Source organism: Anomaloglossus baeobatrachus, chromosome 4, assembly GCF_048569485.1.
Source record: "Anomaloglossus baeobatrachus isolate aAnoBae1 chromosome 4, aAnoBae1.hap1, whole genome shotgun sequence".
Classification (NCBI taxonomy): Eukaryota; Metazoa; Chordata; class Amphibia; order Anura; family Aromobatidae; genus Anomaloglossus; species Anomaloglossus baeobatrachus.
In genome coordinates this window covers 523,415,698-523,443,326 of record NC_134356.1, presented here as the reverse complement: position 1 = coordinate 523,443,326, position 27,629 = coordinate 523,415,698, and the positions used below count along the sequence as shown (strand labels likewise).

Genomic DNA, 27,629 nt, shown 5'->3' with positions numbered 1-27,629 from the left:
TAAAAGTTAAGCAGTTAAAAGTTAAGATCTCTGCACCCACTCAACAAGTCCTGATATCTATACCAGCACCGTGAGGCATTTTCTACATATTTTCTTTTTTATATGTTGTCATTATACACCCCTGAACATTAAAATTGCAACAATAAAGCAAAGTTGTGGAATTATGGAAATTGCAGAGACAAACAAATAGAGAACATAGCTCACCGGAGAATGTAAATTGAAATGCGGTGCTTGGGTAACCTGGTTGGGCTCCCAGGTGAAAAACAAAAAGGGTGAGAGCAATTAGTGCAGCATCCGCAAAAGATTAAAAAACTATTTTAATGAAAAAATTAATATAAAACATCATGCAATGTCAAGGCATGACTAACATTGACGCGTTTGAAGCAACAGTGTGCTCTTAGTCATGACAAAAATGCATGTATGATTAAGAGCACACTGTTGCTTGAAACGCGTCTATGTTAGTCATGCCTTGACATTGCATGATGTTTTATATTATTTTTTTCATTCAAGTAGTTTGGCATAAAAATCATCAAGATCCGCTCCCTCTGCAATTGCCAGTCAATTATGTGTGCTCGACATACAGGCAATGGTTGCGATTTCTCCAGAGTGTCCCAGAAGACATGTTTTAAAATGACAACACCAGGTCGCATATTGCTCATGTTACTGTAAGCAGCCTGCATGGCATAAACATGCTAACACGGCCTGCCATGTCTCAGGACTTGTCTCCCATCAAGCACAGCTCAGATGTCTTTGGTTGGCAACTGCAAAGGGAGCTGCCAGCAACGGATCTTGATGATGATGTGCCTGGGTGCTTTCAGTGTCGTAGAACATTCCTCAGACTACCATTAATGACCTCAATCATGACGGCGATGGCGTGTAGGACTGTGTGTTTCTGTGCATGGCACTCATACACAATACGCAATAGATTTAGATGTTTGTAAAATATTGTTTCTCTTCTTATATCATGAACATAACTATTAATCCTGTTATTTCCATAATATCATGACTTCTCATTTCTGGAGTTGTAATTTCAAAGTTGAGGAGAGCATCTTCCCATCTATATTATGGTGATTCTATGCTTAAAATGCAATCAAAAAAATTAAAGCATTGATTGATTTTTCATGTACTCTCCAACAGGTCAATATTTGAGCATTTCCCATACAGTGAACACCAATTACAAGAAGTGAAGTTCAGACAGCTCCAACCAATTGCTTCTTGCCACTCTTCCATAAAGGCCAGATTTGTGCAGTTTTCCTGATTGATTGTTTTCCTATGGACAGACTCTCCCAGCTCAGCTGTAGATCTCTGCAGTTCATCAGAAGAGTGATCATGGGCCTCTTGGCTGCATCTCTGATCAGTCTTCTCCTTGTTTGAGATTACATTTTTGAGGGACGACCGGGTCTTGGTAGATTTTCAGTGGTATGATACTCCTTCCATTTCAATATGATCGCTTGCACAGTGCTTCTTGGGATGTTTAACGCTTTGGAAATTTTTTTTGTAACCAAATCCAGCTTTAAATTCCCCCACAACAGTATCACGGACGTGCCTGTTGTGTTCCTTGGTCTTCATGATGCTCTCTGTGCTTTAAACAAAACACTGAGACTATCACAGAGCAGGTGCATTTATACGGAGACTTGATTACACACAGGTGGCTTATATTTATCATCAACAGTCATTTAGGACAACATTGAATCATTCAGAGATCCTCAATGAACTTCTGGAGTGAGTTTGCTGCACTGAAAGTAAAGGGGACGAATAATATTGCACGCCCAACTTTTCAGTTTATTCTTTTTTACAAAAGTTTAAAATAAGCAATAAATTTCGTTCAACTTCACAATTGTGTCCCACTTGTTGTTGTTGTGTCTTCACCATAACATTAAAATTTTTATCTTTATGTTTGAAGCCTGAATTGTGGGAAAAGGTTGAAAAATTCAAGGGGGCCGAATACTTTCGCAAAACACTGTGTATGTACTGTGTATGTATGTATATATATATATATATATATATATATATATATATATAATTTGTTCAACATGATTTTTTCCACTAGTTGTGTCTTTTTTTTCATGTAGTGTATGTGGACTTTTTTCAATATTCATTGCTATGCATTATTAGCTTTTTGTATAGTCGTACATTCACATATGCATTTATTTTTTAACATGATTTGATATTTTTTTTCCTCTTTCTTGCAGATTGGAGCTATGTTGTGAGCTATTTATGTTCACGTGCATGTAATCTACTCATTTGTTAATCAGAGGTGGTAATGGAGCTTTTTCAGTGTCATGTTTGTAAAAATGTATACGCCTTAGGTCAGATCATCGTCAAGACTAAGAGCTTTGCCCGAAACGCGTAGACTGGTCTTTCTATGCTGTTTTTGCTTGATTTTATCATATTTTAAACCGATTCAATAAAGGTGTGAATTTTATTTGTGAATGCCGTATACAAATCTTTTTTGACTAATTACAGACCCATGCATTGCTGAAAGTCAAAAATCCTAAAAACATTAGCTATATATAGATAGATATCCTATGGAATCAGAGTGGAGAAACAAGGGTCCATGTAGCTTGGCGTTTCCATATGGCACCGTACTACAGAGGTATGCTATGGCCTGGGATGCTACTATGGAGGAATATACGTGTAGTGCGGCATCTGATGCAACGTGGCAGAACAAGAAAGACTCTACATATGTAGCAACAATAACATATGGCAGAGCCTCACCCATTTACTCACCTTCATTAGACCTGTGACACCAGAAAACCACACCTGCATGTACTGATTCTCCACATAGAAATCGTCCGTACTTGTCTCCAAGAGCTTGAGTGAAAATGTGTCTTGTTTTTTCATGTTTAGGTCTCTTCCATGTAAATACACTCGGACATTGGATTTGAGGGTAGTGTGGGCATCAAACGACATGTAAAGCTGAAAGACGCTCAGTCCGAGAGCTGGTAACCGGGCAGTGAAGGACACCTGTCACAATGAAACAGACTTTATGATCAAAGAGTAACATGAAAAATGAGAGCAAGATCCTTCTGATGTAGATCTAATGAAATCATCACTTTAATCCAACGTATGCTATAACTTACTTGCTTCTTATAGCCTTGGAACGTCTCATAATGTGGAGCTACAAGAAAGGTTCAAAAACTTGTATGTTGTTCTCAATAACTTTCATGAATGTACCGTCAGAAATTTATTTATTGTTTAAATCACAATTTATTGTTGAACATGCTCTTTAAAAAGCTTTGATGGTGTTTTTTTAACTTACTATGTTAAAAAAAGACTGAAATCTTGAAGTGTTCACTCTGCCCATTGGGGATAAAATTAAACTGACATTTGCTGTTCTGTAGAGATTACTTGTTAGCATCTAATTATCACTCAGGCCGGATTACAATGAAATGTAACATTTAAAGGGAACCAGCCAGCAGGATTTTCATACATAAATTAAAGCCAGTGCTATACTGGAGCTAGGATGCTGAATGTAAGCTTAGCTTGTGTTCTGAGATTGGATGTTTTATGTCAGAAATATGTGCAAGTAAAGTTCCAGCACTGCACTGCTATTTTATTGACAGGTGGAACAGGAAGGGAATATGTGGGTCGGTTTAGCTATCTATTCCTGCCCATGTCTGTCTGCCTGCATTGAAATTAACGTCTATTACGGCGACAGGTGGAGGAAGGCCAGGCAGGCAGACAGGAGCGGGAATAGATAGCAAGACCCGACCCACATATTCCCTTCCTGTTGCAGCTGTCAATCAAACACCAGTGCATTGCTGGAACTTTACTTGCACATATTTCTGAAATAAAACATCCAATCTCCGAACAAAATCTATGCTTACATTCAGCATCCTAGCTCCAGTATAGCACCGGCTTTCCTTCATATATAAAAATCCTGATGGTTGGTTCCCTTTAATGTAGACAACACAGGATCAATGGATGGATACAGGTCAATGCTTCCCCTCCTGCTCACTGACGTCTGCACAAATTAAACAGTATGCCTAAAAATCTGTAAAAAATGTAGGCTACACTCCTATATAAATGAATTCACCATTTTCTCTTCCTTTGGCCACAGAAAGAAAATGTCCGAAAGTGCTGAATAAGTATTGTAAATACAAACAACGCTGGAAAAATAAAACCCCTAAAAACATGTGCAATTTTTGTTCGGCATTTCATTCTACTTTGAATTTTTTTTTTTTCATTTTTCAGTACATTGAAGGGAAAAATGGATGGTGTCATTGAAAACTACAACTCATCCCACAGAATAAAAACCCTCATATGGCAAGGTTAACAGAAAAAGAAAAAAGTTATACCTCTTGGAAAAAGTGGAGGGAAAATTGCAAAATATAAAAACAAAAATTGGCTGAGGAGGCAACGAGTTACAGAGGTTGTCGAAGGAACGTAAAGTTTCAAACTTTTGAGAAGGTGTCATTGTTTGAGCTGAAACATTGTGTACCTTCAGCGAGGAAGAGATTTTTTCATCTTTTAGCTAAGGAACAAAGTGTGAACATCTAAAATGTAGACTCATTGATCAGGTTCTTCCTCAGAGGAGGGGAGGTGATAGGATCCATTTACTAAAGTGTAAGGAACTAGAATGGATTTATAAACTCAACACCTTGAGAACCAAAGGATTAAACAAAGAATTTAGAATGAGTGCACTTTTATAAAAAATAGAAGTATTAGTACATCTTCGTTGATGTTATCTACTGTATTTAGTTTTGTATTTTTGTTTTTGCTTGTATTATATATTAACATGTTAGTTTTTATTGTTCACAGATGTCGATGATCTATTATTGGAGACACTGATGAATTACCATATATTTTTTCTGTAATTATTTTTTGTATTCTATATTTTATTTTATTTATTATTTTACATATTTTTGCATTATTTTTCAGTCTATAATATTATAGGTTTTCCAATTAAAATAAATATCATTGAATCCTAAACAATACAATATCTATAAGACGTGATAGTTGGTAATCGGGGAACAGATTATATAATGTTAACGTGATTAATATCTCTTGAGGAATTTCATGTACTTAGTAGCCTACAAGATGACCATACAAATAATTACTTATATTGGTTCAAATATAGAATAAAAAGAATCCTTAATACTTAAATACAGTTAAATCTACCATAACTTTATTGCCCTTAAACAATATGGCGCTTTTTGATTGCCCCATGGTTCAATAGTGTTTCTCTATAAGCGTGCATTGTTTGCTCCTAACAGATATGGCCCTTGCTTACTTCAAATAATAAAATGTGTCTGTGCAGTTTAGTGGCGATGTAACACTGTGTGCTGCATCCGCAATCATCAGCTCATAACAATTTCCTTTTTTCTATAAGGTGCTGATTCCCTTGTGGTATGAAGTGCGCATGCGCAATTTTCCAACAATGATGCCGCTATTTTTTCTCCACCTACCAACGTATTACCTCATAGACATGTACAATTGGATACTGAGGTCGCTGGACTAAATGTTTTCATAACATTATAAGATAATGCTATTTATGTTTAGGTAAGTCATCTTTCCCATCATTATCTGCACATGTTATGAATTAAATGCTACCTATACACTTATTTACTTTATATACATTTTCACAGTTTATGCATATATCTCATTAATATTTATTAAAAGGGTAAACTATTGGCAGCTTATACGAGGGCCTGCTCATAAGTCTTTGGCTTTGTGATCTTTTTTTGTTTCTATGGTAACGAATGTTACCTCACACAAAAGCCTTATGTGTCTAATATATGTTTTCAAAATTTTGTCTTTGTTGCTTTTGGCAACAGTGTTCTACACATGCGGGAAATCAAAATGGCAGTGTCTAGTGCAATATTCACAGTAACTGAGAGCAGAGGAGTGATAAAATTCTTGTTTCTGCAAGGGAAGTCCACAAAGGATATTCATGGCGATATGTCGCAGACATTGGGAGATCAATGCACCCTTCATATTCCACAGTTAAGAACTGGGTTGCCAAATTTAAAACGGGCCACTTCAGCACCAATGATGAGGAACGTCCTGGACAACCGAGAGTGATTTGTTGTTCCGGAGATCGTTGATGCTGTGCACAACCTCATACTGGGGAATCGCCAAATTTCAGCTAAAGTAATAGCAGACATCATGGGGATTTCCCGTGAACGTGTTTGTGTCATTATCCATGAACATTTGGACATGAGGAAGCTATCTGCAAAGTGGGTTTCCGAAATGTTCGACCACAGATTAGAGAAGCATGCGAGTGAAAAATTCCCGGTCCATTTGTCAGCATTTAAGGACTGATAAGAACTTCCTGGATGGACTGTTCACTATGGATGAGACCTGGATTTATTTGTTTGACCCTGAAAACAAAGAGCAGTCAAAATAGTTGAGGCACAGAGGTTCTCCTCATCCAAAGAAGTTCAGGGTGTAAAAATCAGCCACTAAGGTGATGGCATCTGTGTTTCGGGAGCTACTAGTGGACTACCTTCAAAAGGGTTCCACCATCAATGCAAGGTATTACATTGAACTTTTGGACCAATTGAAGGCAGCTCTCAAGGCTAAAAGGTGCGGCAAGCTGTCCAAAGGAATCTTGTTCCTGTAAGACAACACCTCTGCTCACACTACACAAGCAACCATGGCAAAACTGGTAGAGCTGGGCTTCCAGCTGGTTGACCACCCACCTTATTCACCAGATCTAGCTCCCTCCGACTATCATCTGTTTCCAAACCTGAAGAAACACTTCAAGGGTACTAAATTTCACACCATTTCTGATGCCATGGCTGCTACGCATGCCTGGTTTGAGGCACAACCAAAATCCTTCTTTTTGCTAGGCTGACAGAACTTGGAATACCAATGTAAGAAGTGTGTTGACATCAGTGGAGAGTATGTGGAATAAATGTAGTTTCATCATCCTATCTTGTTTCTTTCTGGGTAAAGCCAAAGACTTATCAGCAGCCCCTCGTATATTATGTATTTTGCATTTTATGTTCTTGGATTCAGTGGATATAATGTATATTTTTCACAAAATGATGATCAAATATGTATTTATTGATGTTCTACTACTGTAATACTTAGGGTCAGCACACATGGCAAGTAATGGAGCGAGTGGAATGCGTTTTTTTATCGCATTCCACTCGGACCAATATTATTTTATAGGGCAGCACACATGAGCGATTTTTTTCTCAGCCCTAATCAGACCGAGAAAACAATCACAGCATGCTGCAGGTGCAATGCGGTCCTGTTTCACTCACACCATTCAAGTCTATGGGGGCAAGAGAAGCATTGCACTGCACTCGCATTACAGCGGTGTAATGCGAATGCATTGCGATTCTCGCATCAGCCGGCAAGGGAGGAGATAGGGAGATAAATCCCTCCCTCTCCTCCGCAGCGCTGGCCCTCCCCTCTGCAGCACCGGCCTTCCCCTCCGCAGCTGTAGTCTGATCGCACGATCGGACCACAGTCGCATGACACTCGCATGACACTTGGCTCCCGCTGTGCTGCGAGCATAAGCCGAGTGCCATGCGAGGACTCCCACAAATCCCCGTGTGGCCTCAGCCCTAAAGAAGTTATCCACTAAATTAACATTGATAGCCTATCCTTAGAATAGGTCATCAATGTCTGATTGACCGGGGTCCGACACCCCGCACCCCTGCGATTCAGCTGCTCTAGGAGAAAGCATTGGCAGCAGAAAATGCTCAGTTCTGTAGCTACCCCGTCAGGTGAAGGGCTGGGGGTGTGGGGTGTCGGACCCTGGGCAAACAGACACTGATGACCTACCCTAAGGATAGGCCATCAATGTAAAAGTAGTGGACAACATCTTTAACGGCTGCTTGAAAAAGGATCTATTGTTGAAACGAAACGTTGTCACAGCCAGACGGGCTAATAAGAGGTCCTTTGTTTTTTGCATCGGGACGAAGGGTGCTGCTTATTTTGTTTCGGTGTCTATCTATGGGAACATAGCCTAATTCTTATTATTTTAAAATTGGCATGGAAAGCAAAGAAAAAAATAGTCAGAAGTAGATAATTAAATAGTGATCTGACACAGAAAAAGAAAGACAATAAAGTATAAGTTAAACATACAGCTTGAACTCCATTACCAAAAGTCTTCCTGACCTGGAAAACATCAGGGTTCATGTCTGTCAATGTCTGCCATACTGGACTAAGCTGAATGGCCAATGGCTGTCCTTCTTCTGTGAGTACACGGACATGAGGTGTGTTCACCAAAACAGAGACCACACACAAGCGATTCTGCTCCACGGGGTTAAAGACGACTAAATATCTAAAGCAAAAAAGAGAAAATATACGTCAATAAAAGGGTGAACAATGGCACCAGTATGTCGCCAGTACAGCATGCCAGGAAAGATTAGACCTGTCTTATGAGTCCTAAACATCTGAATTATCTCTCCTGCCTAATTTATTATTCAATGGTCCTTTAATATCTGCCCACAACTGCTCTGAATTATCCTGATACATAGAAAGTGCATCCTGCCAGATAACGGATACTGAAGCCGCTGAAAACACTGTATATCTTGGAACAGGCCACACCGACTACCTGTCTGCAACACCGTACCTTGGAGATGTACCTAATTTAATAACGGTTTTCTCCGGCAATGTTTCCTGAGTCAATCGGCTGTCATCCTGAAAGTGAAGAGAAACAGATTAAAATGATAATACCACTTAACAATACAGACAAAACTATAATGCAGCAACGGGAATTTCTTCTTCCACTAGGTTTACTTGAAAACTTTAAAGGCCCTGTCACACACAGAGATAAATCTGCGGCAGATCTGTGGTTGCAGTGAAATTGTGGACAACCAGTGCCAGGTTTGTGGCTGTGTACAAATGGAACAATATGTCCATGATTTCACTGCAACCACAGATCTGCCAAAGATTTATCTGTGTGTGTGACGGGGCCTTTAGGCTGCGTTCCCACGATCAGTGTTTGTTGAGTTTTTGATGCTGCAGAATTTCTGCACCTTTGTTTTCTTGTATGCATTTTTATCGTGTTTCTTTGTAGTATAGCAGAGCGTCTTACACACACAGAGAAGGGCATGATGTAACATGACAAGTGAAGTTTTTCCTATAAATGGAAGCTGAAAACCGTAAAAGATCTAAATTTATCGGGACGCTGAGGATTACCATCAAAATCAGGCGCCCTCCTCCCTGCATGTAAGGTGCTCTGCTATACTGCGCCATTATATCTATACAGAACAGCAATCTGATTTATCTATAGATCTCACGGTGATTTTGACAGTGTCACCATCTTAAAGGCATATCCCTGCACAAGAATCTATTGTGTCTGATGAAGACCCGAATATAAGGGTCGAAACGTTACATTGTTTGGATTGCCTGTGTAATAAAGTCCTCTTATTCATATTTAGTGTGCCAGGTGTTCTTATATCTAACGACAGGTTTGAACCCTTTTTGAGCACCCATAATTCCAAGTGTGCCATACTTAAATCGCATTCAACTACAATTAATTTAATACAAATGGGTCCCACATACAAGAAAAATAAAGACATACAGTATACAGCATGATATAGCAACTCTATAGGTATGTGTATGCAAATGTAATGTTTAAAGGGAATTTGTCAGGTCCCATATGCATTCTGACTTAGAAGCAGGGTGATGTGTGGCCTAGTAACCCCTTCCTACCCATCCCTGTGTTGTAATATTGTGTAATATGAATGTATAAATAAACATTTTATTACTTACATGTTTCCTATGTAAGTGATCAGAGGGTCTAGCCCTATGGGATTCGCATTGCCCTGTGGGCGTTTACATGCTTTCCATGGTATAACGCCCCTGTGGGTGTGACACCATGGATTTACAAGAGTGACGTCACCGTCAGCTCCTGGAGATCCCACACGTGCGCGCTTGCCTTGTTATCTGGGTGCTTACTTCTCGGCTTCAGACGCGCTCTGTGCATGGTCTGAACCGCAGAAGTCTTCTGAGCATGCACAGAGCGCATCTGAAGCAGAGAAGCGAGCACCCTGATAATGGCTGTGGGAATGGTAAGTGCGCACACGAGGGATCTGAAGACGCTGATAGTGATGTCGCACATGTAAATCCATGAGGGGCGTGATACCACGGAAAACATGCAAACGTCCACAGGGTGATGTGACGCCCATGGGGCTACAGCCTCTGATCATTTACATAGGGAACATGTAAGTAATAAAACTTTTTTAAGGCTACTTTCACACATCCGGTTTGTGCTCTGCGGCACAATACGGCGCTCTGCAGAAAAACCGCAACCATTTTTTTTGCCGCCGGTTGCGTTTTTTTTTGCATAGACTTACATTAGTGCCGTATTGTGCCGCATGGGCTTGCGTTCGGTCCGGTTTTTGCCGCATGCGGCAGATTTAGCCGATGCCGCGGCCGGATGGAACGTTGCCTGCAACGTTTTTTGCTCCGGCAAAAAAAACACATTGCGCCGCATCCGGCCGCTGCGGCGCATTTTTCAATGCATGCCTATGGGCGCCGGATGCGGCGCAATGCGGAAAAAACGCATCCGGCCGCCGCATGCGGTTTCTTCCACTGCGCATGCTCAGTAGCATGCCGCAACCGCAAAAAACATACGGGCCGTATGTAAAAACGTATGCAAAGGATGCGGTATTTTCGCCGCATCCGTTGCATAGGTTTCACAGCCGGATTGAGCCGCACAGCTCAAACCGGATGTGTGAAAGTAGCCTTATACATTCACATTACACAATATTACAACACAGGGATGGGTAGGAAGGGGTTACTAGGCCACACATCACCCTGCATGTAGGTTAGATCGCATAAGGGACCTGACAGGTTCCCTTTAAGAAGCCTTAAAGAACAGACATCACAGTCCTTTTTATCTGCACATTTACTATAATCTTAAATATAATTACCTCTACACACGTTGCTTTGTCCCTGTGTATGTAGAAATTTAGCCTGCACAAAACATTACAGCTAGTTATCATAATATAAATGTGTGCCTCGTTTATTGTGCTGACTCCTCACACGAAGGCGTGAGAAACATTTTATTATTTTCCGTCTCCTTTGAAGCCACAATGGGACTTATTAAATCTCTATGACCTATTAAAAACACACCCCAGAGCCAACTTGTTATGTCGTAATACAATTACCGTGCTGAAGAACGGCACAGAGTGATCATAGTGATACTTCTCCTTGTCTGCCACAACGAGGTAGTGAGCCGCATTAATTAAGATGCGCTTCAAATTCATCAATGAATGGAGCAACCTGGGAGAGAAAAGAGGAACATGCACGGATCTGACATGCGAAAGTCTCAGTCAAATACAGATCTGGGCTAGAACAAAGTAACTAGTGGATATGCCACCATCTAGAATGAAGCTACTGACATGGTCTAAAGGGTCACCATAGCCAGAAAATCCAGAGGTCATTATATGACCTCAAGTTGCCATGGCAACGAACGGCAGACAACAATTACATTGTGGGAGTGCCAATCGAGTGGCAGAGGGAGAGCACTCCCTTTGCCAGCCTCCTAAATGCTGTGACCGCTATTGATTGTGGCCTTTAAAGGGAACCTGTCATCAGAAATTTAGCTATAAAGCTAAAAGTTTCCCCCTCTGCAGCTCCTGGGCTGCATTCTAGGAAGCTTCCTATAGTTTTTGTGGCCCCTTTTATTCCAAAATAAATACTTTACAAACTTGTACCTTTTCGTATGCAAATTTCGTAAATGTTCCATGGGGGCGGGCTGCCTGATGTACATTGCTGTCCTCCTGCCGATTTACGCCGCCCCCGAACGCTGAATTTCAAACCTCAGGACGCCGCCCCTGGGCGCCCGTGGTCCCGCGCATGCGCTGTGCTACTGTAGCGGTGCCGTGCACTGTGTGCACGTGTGACCGCTAGTGACGCTTTGCGCGGGCACGAGGTTATGGGCGGCGCTGTGAGTGTCATCAGCAAGTGCCGCCCATAACCTCGTGACCGCACTTTCGCCTATTCCTCCAGCGTTCTGCGCAAACGCTCGCTGGCCAGATGACCGGACGTCACCTCCTTCCCATCCTGCTCAGCAGCAGGAAATAGATGGGAGGAGCAGACGGAGCAGTCGGTGCTCGCGCAAAAGCGTCACATCTTCCTAAAACGTTTGCATGTATAAAATGTACTATTGTATATATAAACTACTTAGCCAAAAACATTAAAAAATATAAGTAACACAAAAACCTAATTTAAACAATAGGTTTCTGATGGCAGCTTCCTCCAAAGGGACTCTGGCAGCAAAAAACGACTGTTCAAACCAAGTATAGGCACTCGTGCATCATGACGGGGCCAATCATTTAAAGGGGTATTCCCATCTACAAGATCCTATCCCAATATTTAGTAGGTGTAATAATAAGAATATTAGCAAATACCTCCAATTCCTGTATAAGGCTATGTGCGCACACACTGCGGATTTGTTTCTCCAGCGAAAAACGCATCTTCTGGCAGAAAAACGCACCTACCTGCGAAAAAACCACACCAAAAACACACACATTTTTACCGCGGTTTGGTGCGTTTTTTTGCTGTGGATTTACCGCGTTTTTGTCCCTGCGTTTTTTTAATATTGTCAATGGCAACACACAGGGAAAAATGTAGAGAAGAAGTGACATGCTACTTTTTTTTGCTGCAGAAATTCTGCAGCAGAACCTGTAAGGAAAAAAAAATAGAGTGTGAACAGCATTTTGGATTTCTCATGAACTTTGCCTTGGAAGGACTGCATGAAGCTTATGAACAAAAACCACACCAATTCTGCAGCAAAAACCGCTGCAAATCCGCGGCAAAAAACGCAGTGTGCGCACAGGGCCTAAATGTAGTATAGTTCTCCTAAGATAGCCATGTCTCTTACCTCATGTACAGGGCATTGCAGCTTAGGTGTCAATGGTTATAACCGCTCACATAGTGACAATTAGTTGCGCATGGTCGTAACCATGGATATTTAAGCTGCAATGCCCTGCACATGAAGTAAGAGACATGACTATTTCAAGAAAACTATACTACATTTCTAATTGGAGGTATTTGCTAATATTATTATTATTACACCTACTTAATGGGATAGGATTTTGGAGATGGGAATAAACCTTTAAAATGTTTGTCAATAACATGATCCACAAGCGCCTGAACTTGATAGGATCTTGGAGATGGGAATACTCCTTTAAGTGCACCTTCCCAGTGCTTGTTTTCCCCCTATTTCAACCCCCACTTCTTTGATTGACAGCTCTGGCTTCATCGAGCCAGTAAAAGGCAGAGTTAGCTGGAAAACCATCAGGAGGGAAGGTGCACTACAATGTTTGTCTACACCATGATGCACAAAGTTCTTGTTCTTGGTTTGAACAGTCATTCTGTGCTTAGTCCCTTTAAAGAAATGACACCTGATCACTTGCAATGGACAGTTCCTTTACTTTTTCTTCATACTTGTTTTACTATCTTTTTTACTTTTCCTTAGTAAAACAAAAAAGCAGTTCAAATACACTGAAAAAGGATCTAGTTTTAAGTATTTCCTAAACCAACAAAGCCACTTTGGTGGATCCTTACCGTACGCCGTAGTCTACAACTACCGCTTCCTTTGCTGTGCCAGTGATGGCATCATGATGTTGGAACAAACCAAGGTTGCGTCTGGCATCGGTTAATAAAGCATAATCAGAGAGAGGATATTTACTTTCCAGGCCGGCTCGTCTTGCATGATTTATGGCCAAACTGTACAAGATTTCTGCCCCTCTGAAAATGTACACAGAACATATAATCCATTAAGTATGCCATCTTCAGGTACCAAGTACAGAGTGTTTTGAATATCCTATTAAATCAATGGCTGGACCATATATAACAGGCTTTCACCCCTCCCCCATTCACTTTTTATACCCCCCCTATTTCCTCTGACTGTAAGGTTACGAGTAGGGCCCTCACTCCTCTTGGTATCTTAATTTTGTTATTTGTATTGTCTCATATTGTCTGTATATGTCCCCTCTGAATTGTAAAACGCTGCGGAATATGTTGGCGCCATATAACTAAAAATTATGATTATATTATGTCACAGTCACAGCACTGTATTATGTCCACCATTTCTTATGATTAGTTAAATGTCCTAGTTTTAACCAGTAGCCCTCCAAAGGTAATCATCTTCTAACTTCATGTTGGGAAACAATTGGTAAGTAAATATATGTATATACCGTATACATTTACATGGGTATAAGTAATAAAATATTTTAGTGAGAGCTGCTTTTTATGGATTAAAACAAAGTTTGCTTTTTCCAAAGAACAGCCCAACTCTTGTCCGTGTTCTGCTTTAAGTAACACTGTGCCGTTCTCTAGCCTATAATTATTTTTGGCAATGTTTATCTTTTTTTGGACCTACCGTATATGTGACTCTAACACCCTGTCCATGCTCTTGTAAAAAGGTCTTGATGTATAGTAGCCGGTCCAATAGTGATCCTCTCGGTCAGCATAAGAGAAGAAGTCTCCAGTGAGGACAGGAAAGTCAGGAGGCTTCATCCCCGGATTTACCCCCATCTTCTTATATAGAGCATCAAAATAATCTGACAACGTTCCAAACTGAGCCTGTAGAGGGCGCCACAGGTATTAGTAAAGTAATTATTAGATCAACCCATAGTCCTTAGATTAGAGCTGAAAACACATGAATACATTAACATATAGGGGGGATTTATTCAGATTGGGGTTTCATATGCTGAAAAAAATCCCACTGTAGTGAACAGTCCTGCAGTTCTTGACCGGTTCATGCCTCTTAATGAATATAACATTTTGTGCTGTCCATGCGCAAAAAAAATAAATAAAATAAAAACAGTAATGATCTGGTATATATTTCCACTATGATTTACGCCATCCTATTAGACAACGTTTGGTCATGCCTTTGCACTACTTAAAGATTTTTTTTTCAATTTATTTCCTTTTTTTGCTATTTTTTAAACTGAAAAAGCTAAAAAATATCTGGGCAAATGTGGCTTGCACTATTGTGATCCTGTTATCTGCCACATATGCACTGATACGTAAATCCCCCCGAAATGTTGTATAATGAAATGTCTCACAGCCATGGACTACGAGATTAACCCATTCATTCTGCCTCTGTGCTCTGCAAAGTGGACATGGCTGACAGTAGACGAGTGAACATACACGGAAACAACCCAAAGAAACAAAATGTTTCCATTAGACCTTTCTTTTCTATTCACTTCACTATTACTAATGATGCCCATTTTTAACAAGTGTCAAGGAAACATGAACAATTCTATATTTATTCCCGCTTACCTTGACATGGAGCTCTGAGTGAGAGTTCATGTAGTCAAAGAGCTTCTGGTAGTTTAAAAACTGAGCGTCCCACTCCTGCATTTTATCATATCGGAAGTCATCACCTAGGGGCACAAGGACCACCTTACTGCGGTAGAGCTTGGATTTCTTTCTATACTGATCCAGAAGAAGGTTTGCCCTGTAATAATTAAGGTGGTTACTGATAGAATAAATCTAATAACTTAATCACAGACTTATGTATAAATATTTATCCCTATATGTTTTATAATTAAAAGACTGGTCAAAGGCAGTCATTGTCTTCCATCTTCTCAGAGGACTCCATCAGCATAAAATGACTGTTGAAGCCAGGCACAGGTGCTTGGTGCACCCTTGGCATAGCCGATACTGTACACCTTACAACCTACTTTGCTTCTATCTCTGCTGACAGATGGCAGCTCGGGCTTTACAGGAGCCAGACAAGGAAGTAGGTGGGAGTACTGAATTGTTTGGTCACATCGAGAGTGCACCGAGCCCTGTGCGCAGTCTGGTCATTTTGTGTTGACAGTCTCCTTAGAAGACAATATCTGCATTGCTCCAATCTTCTAACAGCTAGGTCAAACATGATAAAAAGTCTTTGGTATACTATGTGACTAGAGAAAAATGAAAATTTGCTGACAATAGCAATACCAGTACAACCATGGTTCTAGAGCAGGGGTCTCATATGTGGCCTGTGAGCCCAATGCAGCCCCTGATGATCCATTCTGGGGCATGTGGGGCACCAGAACTCCTGAGATTATTGTGACCCGTCCGGGGAAGAAGGAGACCACGGACACCAGCGCTTTTTTCAGCTGAATGTACATCCTCGGACACACACTCAATTGAAATGTATCATAGCGCAGAGAGCGCTCCCACATTATCACATTATACAGTTCACTAGTCTATCAGAGGCTGGTAGCTGAATTGGACGTGTCCGTTGCAGGCGGCGCATGACGTCACTGCCATGTGTCACCAGTGTTGGATTGGCTACCGGAGGAACCTCCAGTAATACCAGGCCTGGCTGCGGTTACCTGCACTAAACTCCGGAGCTCTCACCTGAGCTCCGGAGTGCAGCCTGGACTGAACTCAGGGTTTGCAGGACTGAACTGCAAGCACCGAATGATTCCACGGTCTTTGCGGTTCAGTTCATGGCAGCTGCAGATAGGCCAGGCTGAACTCCGAAGTTCTCACCTGAGCTCCGGAGTTCAGCCCGACCTGTCCGCAGCTGTGACATGAACTGAACGAAAATCGCCGTGGAATCAGTCGGCACTTGCAGTTTAGTCCTGCAAACCCCGAGTTCAATCCAGGCTGCACTCCGGAGCTCAGGGGAGAGCTCCGGAGTTCAGTGCAGGTAACTGCTGCCAGGCCTAGTATTAGTGGTGGTTCCTCCGGTAGCCAGTCCGATTCTGTGTGCCACCCTTACCTATTGCGAGGAAAGAGAGAATGCTGTTCTCTGTGAGAGCAGGAATAGATGAGATAAATTTTTTTTTTTAATATGAATAGCAACAGGATTATTACAGAAAGAAGACATCATTTAATCATTGAGAATATTATTATTACAGGAAGGGGGATATTAATAAAGGAAGGGAAACATTATCACAAAATAGAAAACATTATTACATGGAGTTGGTCAGAATGGGGAACGTTATTACAGGAAAAGGGATACTATTAAAGGACCAAGAACAATATGGGGGACATTATTACAAAAGGGTGGCCAGGAAGGGGGATATAATTAAAGGAGGGGGAACATTATTACAGAATGCAGGACATTATTACAGAACAGTCAAATAATAGTGGGATAGGGAAGGAGAGTCGACTCACTGGGATGGTGAACACCTGAGGCCGCTGCTGGAAAATATCACATGGAGACACTCTGGGCAAGGCTGACGCAAACCAAACATCAGAGAAGAAGAAATCCTCCAGTGATGAAAGTGAATGTAAAACTTGATATTTATTCCAATATATTTAAAAGCAGTAATGAGCAGGCAGAACCATAAGGATAGTATAACCTATGCGTTTCGGTGTGATGCCTTATACATGGCATACTAAATATGATATTAACAAGTATTAAATACATGAGCGATTCGGTCACATATTATAACAACCAATCACAGTATTAAAGTGTCAAAAGTTACCTAAATAAAAATAGGTACATAAAAACAGAAAGGCATAGATAAAATATAGCAATAATTATGTATACTGTAGAATTAGATCTTGTCTAACATTGAGACCTGAATGAATTCTAGTATCTAAAGTGAAAATCCAATGATATTTTCTATTCAAAAGTTTTCTCTTAAAGGAGTTCTTAAATATAAAATGAAATGTCCGCAGTCACTCTATGTGTCACTCTATGTGACTGCAGACTTACAAATCCTCCCATAACATGCATTGTGTGCTCCAAGGAGTCGCAGTTTTCTGAGCCAGGAGGTAGTGCTGTAGATTTGCTCAATGCAAATGTATTGAGCGAGGCTGTGCCCACCAGGTGGAAGAGCCCACTAGTCAGACATGCCCACTAGATGGGGTGAAGCCTCGCTCCAAGCACTTGTATACAGCAAGATCATGCCCACTAGTCGGGGTCAGGCCAGGAATATGCATATCGCATATTTGCGGTCACAAGACAAAAGAAGGATCGGCACTCCCATGTATTCATTTGATGCTTCTTTATTTCATAAATCCAATAAATTTCAATAAATGACGGGTTTCAGCTGGATAGCCTTTCTCAAAACAGTGTAACCTACTACCAATCAACCCACTCTGAAATAGAATATAGGGAGTGAACCTCAAACAACTGAAACTCATTTCAGTCACCACAATGAAAAAGTCAAAATCAACTCCATTATACCAAAGAAAATATCAACAAAAAATTCCAACTAAATATATACATCCGTTTATATTTTCTTTGGTATAATGGAGTTGATTTTTCATTGTGGTGACTGAAATGAGTTTCAGGTGTTTGAGGTTCACGCCCTACAGTCTATGTCAGAGTGGGTTGTTTAGTAGTAGGTTACACTGTTTTGAGAAAGGCTATCCAGCCGAAACGCGTCATTTATTGACAGGTTGTAAAGAAAATTTTGGCTTTATGGAATAAATAAGCATCAAAGGAATACATGTGAGTGCCGAAACTTCTTTCATCTTGTGATTGGGGAAGCCATCCTATGATATGAGCACTACATAGCAATAGAGAAAGCCGACCTAAATATTATCTTGAAATCCATATTTGTGGTTACATGATCAATGCCAGTGTGTGTGCTGGGTGAATTCAGAAGTCTGCAGTCACATAGAGTGACTGCAGACTTAATCATTTTAGACTGGACAACCCCTTTAAGGCCTATTATCGGTTTAAAGACTTCTTCAATATCTGAATGGAATCAAAATAACAATTACTTGAAGACAACATATTATTAAATGTAAGTTTCATGGAAACAGATTCAGATTCAAAGGATCTAATATTCACCCTCTTGCTTCAAGCAATTCTTATTTTTATCGATTCTATCACGGCCAGCTTCCCTTGACCAATTTCAAGAATTTGTGGAAAAAATAACTTATTTTGTTAGAGAAATGGTCTTCTACTTATAGTTAAGATAATGTATCTCTGGAAGAAAGGAGTGCGCTTAACTTAAAGACAATAATGATCTACTAATTAAATCTGCCAACAAAGGGGGGCCATCATAGTTATGAATTTTGGCCTCTATTACTCTCTCAGTTTGATAGACTTTGTAAATAATTCTAACAACCTTGAACTATCCTGAGATCTATAATGAGAATTTTCACCAAAATTATATAAACTCTTAGAAGATGGACTGATTTTGAGAGCCATTGACAAAAAATTATCCAAATATTTATATGTTGATAACCCTATTATACCTACAGTACAGACCAAACGTTTTGACACACCTTCTCATTCAAAGAGTTTTCTTTATTTTCATGACTCTAAAAATTGTAGATTCACATTGAAGACATCAAAACTATGAATGAAAACATGTGGAATGAAATACTTAAAAAAGTGTGGAACAACTGAAAATATGTCTTATATTCTAGGTTCTTCAAAGTAGCCACCTTTTTGGTTTGATTACTGCTTTGCACACTCTTGGCATTCTCTTGATGAGCTTCAAGAAGTAGTCACCGGAAATGGTTTTCCAACAGTCTTGAAGGAGTTCCCAGAAATGCTTAGCACTTGTTGGCCCTTTTGCCTTCACTCTGCGGTCCAGCTCACCAAACCATCTCGATTGGGTTCAGGTCAGGTGACTGTGGAGGCCAGGTCATCTGGCATAGCATCCCATCACTCTCCTTCTTAGTCAAATAGCCCTTACACAGCCTGGAGGTGTGTTGGGGGTCATTGCCCTGTTGAAAAATAAATGATGGTCCAACTAAACGCAAACCGGATGGAACAGCATGCCGCTGCAAGATGCTGTGGTAGCCATGCTGGTTCTGTATGCCTTCAATTTTGAATAAATTCCCAACAGTGTCAGCAGCAAAGCACCCCCACTCCATCACACCTCCTCCTTCATGCTTCACGGTGGAACCAGGCATGTAGAGTCCATCCGTTCACCTTTTCTACAAAGACACGGTGGTTGGATCCAAAGATCTCAAATTTAAAATCATCAGACCAAAGCACAGATTTCCACTGGTCTAATGTTCATTCCTTGTGTTCTTTAGCCCAAACAAGTCTCTTCTGCTTGTTTCCTGTCCTTAGCAGAAGTTTCCTAGCAGCTATTTTACCATGAAGGCCTGCTGCACAAAGTCTCCTCTTAATAGTTGCTCTAGAGATGAGAAGGTGTGTCCAAACTTTTGGTCTGTACTGTATATGTAATTTTTTCCCCAAAATACATGAAAATATTTTTTCTCCTCCAATGAGACCCATTAAAGTCTGTATTTGCTTTCTTGGAGAAAAATTACGTGCATGGGTTGGCCATTATCTTCAACCTTTTGTGCAGGATTTACCCGGGATTCGAAATAGAGTGCATTGCGAAAGTATTCAGCCCCCTTGAATTTTTCAATCTTTTACCACATTTCAGGCTTCAGACATGAAGATAAAAATGTTAATGTTATGGTGAAGAATCAACATCAAGTGGGAAACAATTGTGAAGTTGAATGAAATTTATTGCTTATTTTAAACTTTTTAAAAAAATAAATAACTGAAAAGTGGGGTGTCCAATATTATTCGGCCTCTTTACTTTCAGTGCAGCAAACTCACTCCAGAAGTTCATTGAGGATCTCTGAATGATCTAATGTTGTCCTAAATGACTGATGATGATAACTATAAGTCACCTGTGTGTAATCAAGTCTCCGTATAAATGCACCTCCCCTGTGATAGTCTCAATGCTCTGTTTAAAGCGCAGCTAGCATCATGAAGACCAAGGAACACAACAGGCAGGTCCATGATACTGTTGTGGAGAAGTTTAAAGCTGGATTTGGTTACAAAAAGATTTCCAAAACTTCAAACATCCTAAGAAGCACTGTGCAAGCGATCATATTGAAATAGAAGGAGTATCATACCACTGCAAATCTACCAAGACCCGGCCGTCCATCCAAACTTTCATCTCAAACAAGAAGACTGATCAGAGATGCAGCCAAGAGGCCCATGATCATTCTGGATGAACTGCAGAGATCTACAGCTGAGGTGGGAGAGTCTGTCCATAGGACAACAATCAGTTGTACACTGCACAAATCTGGCCTTTATGGAAGAGTGGCAAGGAGAAAGCCATTTCTCAAAGATATCCATAAAAAGTGTTGTTTAAAGTTTGCCACAAGCCACCTGTGAGACACACCAAACATGTGGAAGAAGGTGATCTGGTGAGATGAAACCAAAATCAAACTTTTTGGGCACAATGTGAAACGATATTTTTGTCATAAAAGCAACACAGCTCATCACGCTGAACACACCATCCCCACTGTCAATCATGGTGGTGGAAGCATCATGGTTTGGGCCTGATTTTCTTCAGCAGGGACAGCAAAGATGGTTAAAATTGATGGGAATATGGATGGAGCTAAATACAGGACCATTCTGAAGAAAACCTGTTGGGAGTCTGCAAAAAAGCTGAAACTGGGACGGAGATTTGTCTTCCAACAAGACAATGATCCCAAACATAAAGCAAAATCTACACTGGAATGGTTCACAAATAAACGTAACCAAATGTTGGAATAGCCAAGTTAAAGTCCAGACCTGAATCCAATCGCGAATCTGTGGAAAGAGCTGAAAGCTGCTGTTCACAAACGCTCTCCATCCAACCTCACTCAGCTCCAGCTGCTTGCAAAGGAAGAATGGGCAAGAATTTCAGTCTCTCGATGTGCAAAACTGTTAGAGACATACCCCAAGAGACTAGCAGCTGTAATTGCAGCAAAAGGTGGTGCTACAAAGTATTCACTTAAAGGGGTCAAATAATATTGCATGCTCCACTTTTCAGTTATTTATTTTTTTTAAAAAATTTAAAATATGCAATAAATTTCATTCAACTTCACAATTGTGTCCCACTTGTTTTTGATTCTTCACCATAACATTAAAATTTTTATCTTTATGTTTGAAGCCTGATATGTGGGAAAAGGTTGAAAAATTTAAGGGGGCCGAATACTTTCGCAAGGCACTGTATATTGTTTTAATTTTTGATAAATTTTCATTTGAACCTAATTACAACTGGTTGAGCTGCAATGTCGTCAGTCTGCACCCTTCCATAACTCCTAATACTACCATCAACAGTCTTTCTTATTTCCTCCATAAATTCAGCGCTTGGCTCCTGTCCAAAATGATCTTATTTCTACAACTACTTTCCTTCTAACTCACAATTATTTTACCTTTGACACACAGTGTTTTCTTGAGAAACAAGGTGTGAGCATGGGATCCAAATTCTCCTCGTCCTTAGCAAATATTGTGATGGCAGTATGGGAGGAATAGTTAGGACACTAATCCTTTTTCAATAAAATTAAATGGTACGGTTGTTATATTGACGATTTACTTTTCATATGAGAGGAAACAAAATGAAGAATATAATTTTATAAAGCACATTAATCAGAACTCCTTTAACTCCTTTAAACATAAAATCTATCTATTTTTTTCCTTCTAGCACTATTAGCTATCTAAACATTACATTTTATACTAATCCCAAGAAACACGGTATTTCCATTCTTCAAGCTCAGTAATGTCACCTGACCAAACTATTAAAAACATTCCACTAGGTAAATTGATCCAAGTTAAATGCAATACCTCTCAAGATTTATTTTTTACTGAATCACGTAATATTTTTTCAATAGTCAACCATTGAGGATACCCTAAATGAATCCTAAATAGAGCTGACAAAATTACAGCTGGTATAGACAGAAATAAATTATTGATGGATAATAACGAAAATAGGAATTATTATCAAAGTAAAAGAATACTGTTTTGGCAACCAGTCCCTTTTTCAACTCAATACAGTCCTCAATTTACAGAAATTATGAGCATTATTAAAGAGGTGGTTCACCACTTATTTTTCCAAGCCACATCGATATAATGTTGAAAAACAAGGTTTCCCTCAAATACCTTGTGTTGCCAATAGTGCCTTTGAGCGGTGTTGTTGCAGTCCGCTCATCCCCTTCTTGTGACCCTCAGGCTCCATGAACTCTGATGTCCGGTGATGTCACGTCAACTTCCAGTTGACCTGACATCACCGCAGACAGCCCCAGTCTTCCTGAGTGACTGCGCTGTGGGTGGTGTTTCACCGCTTGTCACAGCCCAGCATCTTGCATGCACTCTGCAGTGAAGGAGGGAGCAGGAAGATGCTGGGCTGTGACGCTATGTTGTGACAAGCGGTGAAACATCACCCACAGCCCAGTAACTCAGGAAGACTGGCGCCGGCCACGGTGATATCAGGTCAACTGGAAGTTGACGTGACATCACCGGATCCCAGAGGTCATGAGCCCGGGGGTCACGAGAAGGGGATGAGCGTACCACAATAGCGCCACTCACAGGCACTACTGGCAACACAAGGTATTTGAGAGAAATATTGTTTCTCAACTTTATATCGCTGTGGCTTGGAAAAATAAGTAGTGATCCACCTGTTTAAGTATTTGTCCATTTTAAACCACAATGATAAACTTCTGTTTTCACTAATAAAAACGTTCAATTTGTGGCTAGCACAGCGCTTATACCTGATTCCATATTATCACCCAGTTTTTTTTTTAGATAAAAACACTCAGCTTAATACATGGTTATCGTTTAAGGGTTTCTACAAATGTGGCCATACCCGCTGTGTATCATGTGAACATGTTCTTAAAGATACTAGTTTTTTCTCTTTTAGTACTGGCCACAACCATTCTATTATTAGTTTTGGCAACTGCAATATGGTATATATCTCATATATAAGTGAATAAATATTATTATTATTTGTAATCTCCTTAGTGGAATGTTTACCTTGCCAGGTGCAATACTTTAGTTGTAGAACAGGTCCACTAAAAAAACACATTAGAAGATACCGATGCTGTGAATCCTGCTGCTATTAACATATCTGCTGTTTCCAAACACTTTGCAAATATACATAAGGTGACGTTACTGCCTTTACGTTCACAGGTAATGAAAAAATCTTTAAACTGATCAGTCAGTGACCTTACGAGGAAAGTTTTGAATAGAGAATGTGACAGAATTTTCACATTAGATTCTAGAATTCCATCAATATTAGATAAAATCTAATTCTACAATATACATAGCGTATTTTTCGGACTATAAGACGCACCGGACTATAAGACGCACCCTGGTTTTAGAGGAGGAAAATTGGAAAATTAAACTTTAAGCAAAAAAATGTGGTCATGACACACTGTTATGGGGCGAGGATCTGCTGCTGACACTGTTATGGGGGTAATGTCCCCAAATTCTCTACTAAGGTACCCCATCCTGGTAATGATCCTCCTGCCTTGTATATGATCCTGCTCATATACCCCCATCCTGCTCATATACCCCCATCCTGTTCATATACCTCCATCCTATTGATATACCCTCCATCCATCCTGCTCATATACCCTCCATCCATCCTGCTCATATACCCTCCATCCATCCTGCTCATATTCCCCCATCCTGTTCATATACCCCCATCCTGTTCATATACCCCCATCCTGTTCATATACCCCCATCCTGTTCATATACCCCCATCCTGTTCATATACCCCCCATCCATCCTGCTCATATACTCACATCCTGTTCATATACCCCCATCCTGTTCATATACCCCCATCCTGTTCATATACCCCCATCCTGTTCATATACCCCCCCATCCTGTTCATATACCCCCATCCTGTTCATATACCCCCCATCCTGTTCATATACCCCCATCCTGTTCATATACCCCCATCCATCCTGCTCATATACTCCCATCCTGCTATATGCCCCCATCTTGCTCATATTAATTGGTCTCCCCCTAACTAGACTCTCTCCTCTACAGTCAATCCTTAATGCAGCAGCCCGGGTCACCTATCTGGCTAACCGCTACTCGGATGCCTCTGCTCTGTGCCAGTCATTGCACTGGCTGCCCATAAATCATAGGATCCAATTCAAACTGCTTGTTCTCGCCCACAAAGCTCTCCACAGTGCAGCACCCCCCTACATCTCCACCCTCCTCTCTGTCTATCAGTCCACCCGTTCTCTACGCTCTGCAAGCGACTTTCGACTAACATCCACACTAATTCGAACCTCCCACTCCCGGATCCAAGACTTCTTCCGAGCTGCACCAACCCTCTGGAACGCTCTACCCCAAGAAGTTAGGACAAATCACAACTTACTCAGCTTCAGACGCACCCTAAAGACGCATCTTTTTAGGGCGGCCTATCACACTCCCTAATCAGATTCGATTCACATAGTCCCTCTACAACCTCTCACAACATAGCTCCACATCAAACTCCATGGCACCCAAAGGCATCTCAAGGCTCGGGCCCACTGGTCCAGGAAACCATTATCCAGCCCCATTTCCGTGAGATGGTTGGATTGTCATTGTAAATAAGCACTTGAACCTTGCCTCTCCCCCCATCTCATTGTAGATTGTAAGCTCTCACGAGCAGGGTTGTATTTTTTTTCCCCTCTAAATATTGTATTTCTATAACTGTTACTTGTTTGTATATGATCCTCCTGAATTGTAAAGCGCTACGGAATATGTTGGCGCTATAGAAATAAAGATTATTATTAGATTATTATTATATACCATCCTGGTATATGGCCTGTATCCTATAGCACAGAGAAGAAAAAACAAACGTTTATACTCACCTTTTCCTCACTCCCTGCAGCACCGATCATCTTCCTCTCTGCGCCACTGACCTGTGTGTGTGGAGCAGTTCCCCTGCAGCACGCGATGTCTTCCTGTCTGTGCCGATCAGCTGATCAGCACAGATCAGCTGACCGGCACAGACAGGAAGACATCGCGTGCTGCAGGGGGACGGCTCCTCCACACACGGGGACGGGTGAGTACACTGATTCACTGCACCCCGCGCTGATAATGACGCGCGGGGAGCAGTGAATACAGCCGCACATGATCACTCCAGGCTGTAATTGCCAGGGGTGATCATGCGGACCGGCTCTTTACTATGCGCGCGTCCCCGCTCATCCTCCCGCCCACCTGTCAGCGCCGGCTTCTGCGCTGAGAGATGGGCGGGAGGATGGGCGTGCATATGTAATGAGCGGGCCCACGTGGTCACAGCAGGCTGCTACAGCCTGCTCGTGCCCCCGATGACCCGCTCCACCGCAGCACCTCATTCCCCGCAGCCACAGTCAGACCATAAGACGCACCCCCAACTTTCCCCCAACATTTGGGGGGAAAAAAGTGCGTCTTATGGTCCGAAAAATACGGTAATTATTCCTATATCCTATAAATGTCTTTCTATTTGTATGCACCTGTTTTTCTTTAAGTAACTTTTGACACTGCAATACTGTGACTGGTTGTTATAATCCCATGTGACTGGATCTCTCATGTATTTAATAATCATTAATCTCACATTTAGTATGCCATAAATAAGGCATCACGCCAAAAAGCATAGGTTATACTACCCTTGTGGTGCTGTCTGCACTTTACTGCTTCTAAATATATTGCAATAAATATCAAGTTTTATATTCACTTTCATCTCTGAAGGATTTCTTCTCTGATGTTTGGTTTGCTTCAGCACTGACCAGGGTGTCTCCGCGCCATATTTTCCAGTTACAGCCTCAGGTGTTCATCGTCTCCTTCCCTATCCCACTATTATTTGAGTTCCTGTAATAATGTCCTCCATTCTATAATAATATTCCCATTCTATTAACAATATCCCCCTTCCTGTAATAATGTTTCCCAATATGGCCATCTTCCTGTAATAATGTCCTTCTTTCAGTAATAATGCACCCTTTCCTTTAATAATATAATCTTCCCGTAATAATATTCTCCCTCCTGTTATAACTTCCCCCATTCTGACTAATCTTCTCTGATGTTTGATTACTAGAGAAACGGGGACATTATTACAGGAAGGTGGGTCAGAATGGGGTATGTTATTACATGAAGTGGGGGTCACAATGGGGAACGTTATTACAGGAAGTGCGGTCAGAATGATGGATGTTATTACAGGAAGTGGGGTCAGAATGGGGGATGTTATTACAGGAAGTGGGGTCATAATGGAGGACGTTACTACAGGAAGTGGGGAAAGAATGAGGGTCGTTATTACAGGTAGTGGGGTTAGAATGGGGGATGTTACTACAGGAAGTGGGGTCAGAATGGGGGTCGTTATTACAGGAAGTGGGGAAAGAATGAGGGCCATTATTACAGGTAGTGGGGTCAGAATGAGGGACACGATTACAGGAAGTGAGGTCAGAATTGGGGACGTTCTTTCAGGAAGTGGGGTCAGAATGGAAGACATTATTACAGGAAGTGGGGTCAGAATAGGGGACGTTATTACAAGAAGTGGGGTCAGAATGGGGAACATTATTACAGAAAGTGGGGTCAGAATGGGGGACGTTAATACAGGAAGTGGGGTCAGAATGGGGGATATTATTACAGGAAGTGAGGTCAGAATGGGAGATGTTATTACAGGAAGTAGGGTCAGAGTGGGAGATGTTATTACAGGACAAGAGATATTATCACAGGAAAGGGGACGTTATTACAGAATGTGGGCCTCGATTGGGGACATGATTACAGGATGGAGCCATAATTATTGTATGGGGACAAATGTAAGACAAGATTACTGTATGGGCCCAATTGGAGGGCAAAACAAAAAAAGGAAACAAGCGTTAAAATAGAAAAAAAAATAAAGTATGTAAAAATAACATAAACATATGTTTCCACTAAAAATGCCTTTTTACGTAAAAAGTAAGGTAAACCAAAAATGTACATGTATGATATCACTACATCCAGAAAGTCCCATAGTATAAAACCATGCCATAATCCATATGATGAATACCATTACAAAGAAATACATAAAAAACAAGCCAAAATG

General features: G+C 40.9%; 1 protein-coding gene across 2 annotated transcripts in view; it reads right to left on the bottom strand.

The window, feature by feature from the left end:
* Positions 1-27,629, bottom strand: part of MAN2A2 (mannosidase alpha class 2A member 2) — a 222,459-nt gene that overhangs the window by 46,727 nt on the left and 148,103 nt on the right. For both annotated transcript variants that reach the window (XM_075345891.1, XM_075345892.1), the window contains exons 9-15: positions 15,208-15,385; positions 14,303-14,505; positions 13,486-13,668; positions 11,082-11,196; positions 8,537-8,604; positions 8,080-8,245; positions 2,731-2,967 (exon numbers count right to left, since the gene is read on the bottom strand). In XM_075345891.1, coding sequence (XP_075202006.1) covers positions 2,731-2,967; positions 8,080-8,245; positions 8,537-8,604; positions 11,082-11,196; positions 13,486-13,668; positions 14,303-14,505; positions 15,208-15,385 — 1,150 coding nt within the window. The remainder of the gene's footprint in view (positions 1-2,730; positions 2,968-8,079; positions 8,246-8,536; positions 8,605-11,081; positions 11,197-13,485; positions 13,669-14,302; positions 14,506-15,207; positions 15,386-27,629) is intronic.